Here is a 6,721-nt window from a genome sequence, read left to right on the forward strand (position 1 = left end):
GGTGTGCCCGGGTGTGCATGTGAGCTGACCTGCGACTGTGCAAAGGAACCCAATTTCAGAACCCGATGAGATGAATGAACTCCTGCATATGCATGGGACTGACATCTCCCCAGTCCAGCCAATCAAAATGTCTATAGATCAGAACCCATAAGAAGGCCAGGCGACGATGTCAGTGGGCGGCGTGGGCGCTCGTGGACACGGCGTCTCCTTAGTGTAGGTCAGTATAGTTCTGCAAGACGGCAAATAATCTCCTATTTTCTGTTTGTTTCACAGGTCAGTTATTAAATAGCAAAACATCACTTCATGCCAAGACGCTTGTCGCCGGAGATCAAATATTTTCACTACAGAGGTAAGTAATGTGTTACGTCGCTGTGATATAATTGTATAGTTCATGAGATTCAAAGAAAAAAAAAAGACATAAATCCTCCAGGTTAAATGTTCCGGAACGTTAAAGGTTTTTGATACAGAGGATAACCATACTCCTCCATATCTAAGATGGGGCACGATTCCTGCCATCAAAACCAATGGTGGGGCCCCGATTCCCGGGCATTTTCTACTTCCACTGGCCCTAATCCAGCCCCCCTAAAGCCTGAAGGACAGTAAACTGGCCTTCTGCTTGGAAAGTTTGAAGACCCCTAGTTTAAAGGGTGACGTGGAGACCTCCTTCTATCTGAGATGATTGATTTGATGTGTTGGCATTCTGGCCATGCTTTCATCAACAGATTTCAATCTTTGTGTATTTCATTGATTTGTGAGTATTATGAAGGGGGAGATATAAGCTCTTGAAACGCCTTGGAATTTACTTCTGGCCTCTTGTCTTTACTGGGCTCAGCCTATATTTGTGGCTCCTTCCTTCTTTGTATACTCTACTCCGAGGACCCTCAGGGATGACCGAGATCTGTCTCTAAGTCATGGGTGTATGGGACTTTCACGGCACCAGACGTAATTCAAACATCAAAATAAACATATAAAACAGTTTATTGCATCTTTATTTTAGAACAGTGGTCTCCAAATTGTGGCCAGATGTGGCCCTTTGCTTGCCTCTATCTGGCCCTTGGGGCACTATTGCTCCAACTGATTTGAGACACTATTTTCCCCATTGACACCAACAATTCCTGATACTGACATAAACAATGGCACACTATTCCTCCCACTGATACCAATGATGGGGCACTATTCCTCCCACTGATACCAATGATGGGGCACTATTCCTTCCACTGACACCAATGATGGGGCACTATTCCTCCCACTGATACCAATGATGGGGCACTATTCCTCCCACTGACACTAATGATGGGACACTATTCCTCCCACTGACACCAATGATGGGACACTATTCCTCCCACTGACACCAATGATGGGGCACTATTCCTTCCACTGACACCAATGATGGGGCACTCTTCCTCCCACTGACACTAATGATGGGTCACTATTCCTCCCACTGACACTAATGATGGGGCACTATTCCTCCCACTGACACCAATGATTGGGCACTATTCCTCCCACTGATACCAATGATGGGGCACTATTCCTCCCACTGACACCAATGATGGGGCACTATTCCTCCCACTGACACCAATGATGGGGCACTATTCCTCCCACTGATACCAATGATGGGACACTATTCCTCCCACTGATACCAATGATGGGGCACTATTCCTCCCACTGATACCAATGATGGGGCACTATTCCTCCCACTGATACCAATGATGGGGCACTATTCCTCCCACTGATACCAATGATGGGACACTATTCCTCCCACTGATACCAATGATGGGACACTATTCCTCCCACTGACACCAATGATGGGGCACTATTCCTCCCACTAATACCAAAGATGGGATGCTGTTTACTCCCACTGATGCCGGAAAAAAATCCTATTACTGCTGGCCACAGTCCGGTCCCCCCAAAGTCTGAAGGACAATAAACTGACCCTTTGTTTGGAGTTTGGAGACCCCCTGATCTAGAACATAAAACTATATCTCAAAGCAAATACTGTAGGCTTAGAATTTAGGGGAACAGAACTCCATACGCAACTCTCGTAGGTTCAGTGTAACAGTCTTGGTGTAAAGGTTGACAGACACGGTTCAAGTGTGGCTCTTCCTCAGGCCCTATAGATGAGAGTTGTAAATAATAAGCCTGGTGTTGTGATGGAGCGACCCCATGGAGTAGTAGTCTGCATCTTCCCTGGTGTTGTGATGGAGCGACCCCATGGAGTAGTAGTCTGCATCTTCCCTGGTGTTGTGATGGAGCGACCCCATGGAGTAGTAGTCTGCATCTTCCCTGGTGTTGTGATGGAGCGACCCCATGGAGTAGTAGTCTGCATCTTCCCTGGTGTTGTGATGGAGCGATCCTATGGAGTAGTAGTCTGCATCTTCTCTGGTGTTGTGATGGAGCGACCCCATGGAGTAGTAGTCTGCAACTTCTCTGGTGTTGTGATGGAGCGACCCCATGGAGTAGTAGTCTGCATCTTCCCTGGTGTTTCGATGGAGTGACCCCATGGAGTAGTAGTCTGCATCCTCCCTGGTGTTGTGATGGAGCGACACCATGAGTAGTAGTCTGCATCTTCCCTGGTGTTGTGATGGAGCGCCCCCATGGAGTAGTAGTCTGCATCTTCTCTGGTGTTGTCATGGAGCGAGCCCATGGAGCAGTAGTCTGCATCTTCCCTGGTGTGATGGAGCGACCCAATGGAGTAGTAGTCTGCATCTTCCCTGGTGTGATGGAGTGACCCCATGGAGTAGTAGTCTGCATCTTCCCTGGTGTGATGGAGCGACCCCATGGAGCAGTAGTCTGCATCTTCCCTGGTGTGATGGAGCGACCCCATGGAGCAGTAGTCTGCATCTTCCCTGGTGTGATGGAGCGACCCCATGGAGTAGTAGTCTGCATCTTTCCTGGTGTGATGGAGCGACCCCATGGAGTAGTAGTCTGCATCCTCCCTGGTGTGATGGAGCGACCCCATGTAGTAGTAGTCTGCATCTTCCCTGGTGTTGTGATGGAGCGACCCCATGGAGCAGTAGTCTGCATCTTCCCTGGTGTGATGGAGAGACCCCATGGAGTAGTAGTCTGCATCTTTCCTGGTGTGATGGAGCGACCCCATGGAGTAGTAGTCTGCATCTTCCCTGGTGTGATGGAGCGACTCCATGGAGTAGTAGTCTGCATCTTCCCTGGTGTGATGGAGCGACTCCATGGAGTAGTAGTCTGCATCTTCCCTGGTGTGATGGAGCGACCCCATGGAGTAGTAGTCTGCATCTTCCCTGATGTGATGGAGCGACCCCATGGAGTAGTAGTCTGCATCTTCCCTGGTGTGATGGAGCGACCCCATGAGTAGTAGTCTGTTGTTGGAGTGCTGTGGCCAGCCATGCTCTTGGATGGACTCGTGTTGGGCTGTGGTTAAGATCCCTCAGCTGCCTTCTGGTTTTCTGCATTTACAGTTGTCCCTTTTCTCTTCTTGGGGCCCTTTCACCATGGGAGGGCCCCACCACAACACCAGGTTTTCTGTTTTTAACTTCCACAAGTAGGCTTGGAACTTCTCTATGAGCTTCCTGGTACTGATACCCTGAGGAAGACTGATATTCGAAACCCATCAGAGAGCCTTTATATCAAGACTCTTACACTGACCCTATGAGAGTTGCATATGGGACCCTGACCCCCTAAAGCGGGGTCTTCAAACATTCTAAACAAAGGGGCTGGTTTACTATCCCTCAGACTTTAGGAGGGCCGGAGTGACCATTGGGAGTAGAAAATGTCCCAGCATTAGTTAGTGTGAAAAAAATTACATAGTGCTTGTAATCAGTGGAAGGAGGAATAGTGTCCAGTAATTGGTGTCATGGTGTCAGTGGGAAGAATAGTGCCCCATCATTGGTGTCAGGGGGAGGAATAGTGCCCCATCATTGGTGTCAGGGGGAGGAATAGTGTCCCATCATTGGTGTCAGTGGGAGGAATAGTGCCCTATCATTGGTGTCAGGGGGAGGAATAGCGCCCCATCATTGGTGTCAGGGGGAGGAATAGGGTCCCATCATTGGTGTCAGGGGGAGGAATAGTGCCCCATCATTGGTGTCAGGGGGAGGAATAGCGCCCCATCATTGGTGTCAGGGGGAGGAATAGGGTCCCATCATTGGTGTCAGTGGGAGGAATAGCGCCCCATCATTGGTGTCAGGGGGAGGAATAGGGTCCCATCATTGGTGTCAGGGGGAGGATTAGTGCCCCATCATTGGTATCAGTGGGAGAAATAGTGCCCCATCATTGGTGTCAGTGGGAGGAATAGTGCCCCATCATTGGTGTCAGTGGGAGGAATAGTGCCCCATCATTGGTGTCAGTGAAATAAATAGTGCCCCATCGTTGGTGTCAGTGGGAAGAATAGTGCCCCATCACTGGTGTCAGGGGGAGGAATTGTGCCCCATCATTGGTGTCAGTGGGAGGAATTGTGCCCCATCATTGGTGTCAGTGGGAGGAATAGAGCCCCATCGTTGGTATCAGTGGGAGGAACAGTGCCCCATCATTGGTGAAAGTGGGAGGAATCATGCCCCTTCATTGGTGTCAGTGGGAGAGATAGTGCCCCATCATTGGTGTCAGTGGGAGGAATAGTGCCCCATCATTGGTGTCAGTGGGAGGAATAGTGCTCCATCATTGGTATCGGAAGAAGGAATAGTGCCCCATCATTGGTATTAGTTGGAGGAATAGAACCCAATTGAGATACAGTTTTATGTTCTGAAGTAAAGATGCTATAAACTGTTTTATATATCGGTTTTGGTGTTTAAATGATATCTGGTGCCCTGAAAGTCCCACACACCCACGACTCAATTTCTGGGATATTGGCACCCAAGTGGCCTTCAATCACACCATTTATGTTTTCCTAATTACCCCTAAAAGTTGGATCTCAAGTTTATTTCTTCTATTTTTGAGTCCAGAGCTCCACTAACTAGTTCTAAGTTTTTTTTTAAAAAAAGAATGTCCCCAATGACCCAATCCAGTCCATCCAATCTTTATTTTTGCAATTGGTGCCCCGTGTTATTTCCAATCACTGCCAGCATAGAACGGGGAGTTCTGAGCCCATCCAAGACAAGAGCTCAGAAGTAAAATCCAAGATTGTCTGGATTTGTGGCCCTCTCATGCTTCCACATTACTCTGAGGACCTTCGGGGTATACCCTGGTTGATATGTGGCTCTCCCATCCCTGGAATACTCTTCAGACTAATGTGGGGTCCCCCAGTTGACATGGAGATGCCCCTAAGAGGTGGGTTCCAAGTAGGGGTGGACTGGCAACTCATGGGGCCCCCAAGCAATAGGGGATCATGGGGTTCCTGTGTCCTTACCCAAACTCAAAAAAGCCTATGAAAAAGGTACCAGGGGAATCTCATGGGGCCCCTTACTGACCCCGGGCCCTCAAGCAGTGCCTGGTCAGTCCACCCCAGGTTCCAAACTTGATTCCTTTCTTCTTGGGTCCAGAGTTTCACCAACTCATCCAATATTTTTTTTTTTTAAAAAATGCTCCAAATGAAAAACTCCTCCATGACCGAGGTGAAAACAGCTCAGTGTTCCACATACGCCCCCTATGTTCAGTCACGTGGTAACACAGTGGGCGTATTGTCACAGCTCTTGGCTAAGCTCTGCCCTGGAGTATGGTAGGTCCAGCAACCCCTACGCTCAGTGCGAAGATTTGTACCTTGATTCAGAACCGCGCAGCATCGTATTACCGATGATAGATTTACAGCATTGTTCCTGATTTTCTTTCAGTCATTCCGATTGTGATTTCACACCGTATGGAGCAGAAGATCGTGGTTCCTGTCTCTTCATCTCCCTCAAAACACACGATTTAATCAGTGCCGTCAGTTACATTGTTTCAGATATCTTCACAGAGACATAAAAAGGACAAAAACCTAAGTTAACCATACACGTGACAATTTCCGGTAAATTCCAACCACTTTCCATCTACTAAGAAACTCATGCACGGTCAGAAGTCTTCTCCAGAAGCTAAGCAATCTACCACCCCAAAGATCCCATCGCTGCCTGAATTCGGTCAATTGTTAAATTGAAATCGACAGTTTCAATGCTGTTGTTCATTGAAAAAATTGAATTGCAAAGGAAAAAAAATGTACGGCAATTTCCTCAAAAGCAATCAAATTGTTCAACTGGGTTTGTTCGGGCCATTTCCTTATGACCAACTGAGACTACGCATTTTTATTTTTCTATTAGATTGCATCTTTGATTTATAAAAAAATGGAATTTAAACTTTTAGTTGGTCTATCAAATTGCTACATATATGGCCAGCTTTGAGGCAGTGATTGGCAGAAGCCAGGCGACGATGCAGCCCAGAACAGCCAATGAGAGCGCCCTATTTCTTGCACTGTAATATGTCAGGACCCGATGTGGTGCTACTTCAGATGTCCTTCTGGACCCTCAGCTGCCATCTTCCCACAAAGTGAGCTGTTTTAATAACGAAATGGAGAATATTGTGGCGTCACATCGATGGTTCAAGTTCCATTCTGCATTACAGATATAATTGCTGCTTCTGGTAACTTATATAGTTCTATAGTCCCTGTCTATATCTGGAGCTGTGGAGTTCTACTCTGTGTGCACTCCGGCTCACTTCAACTAACAACTTGAAGAATTTCAAAAAGATAAAATGCATTTTCTGTTTATTAAAAAAGTTGTTATTGTATAAATTATGAAAACCAAAAAAAAATGTAGGTTTGTAAAAATAAAATTAACTGGACAAAAAGAAA

The 6,721-nt window shown here is 47.2% G+C and overlaps 1 protein-coding gene across 9 annotated transcripts in view; it reads left to right on the forward strand.

The window, feature by feature from the left end:
* LOC149443599 (inter-alpha-trypsin inhibitor heavy chain H3-like) overlaps positions 1-6,721 on the forward strand; it is a 72,773-nt gene extending 66,052 nt beyond the window's left edge. For all 9 annotated transcript variants that reach the window (XM_089655509.1, XM_089655515.1, XM_089655513.1 and 6 more), the window contains 2 exons: positions 274-349; positions 5,733-6,721. In XM_089655509.1, coding sequence (XP_089511635.1) covers positions 274-349; positions 5,733-5,862 — 206 coding nt within the window. In that variant the 3' untranslated portion in view covers positions 5,863-6,721. The remainder of the gene's footprint in view (positions 1-273; positions 350-5,732) is intronic.

This window comes from Staurois parvus, unplaced genomic scaffold (assembly GCF_062004578.1).
Source record: "Staurois parvus isolate SC_StPar_1 unplaced genomic scaffold, SC_StPar_1.0 ptg000843l, whole genome shotgun sequence".
Lineage (NCBI taxonomy): Eukaryota > Metazoa > Chordata > Amphibia > Anura > Ranidae > Staurois > Staurois parvus.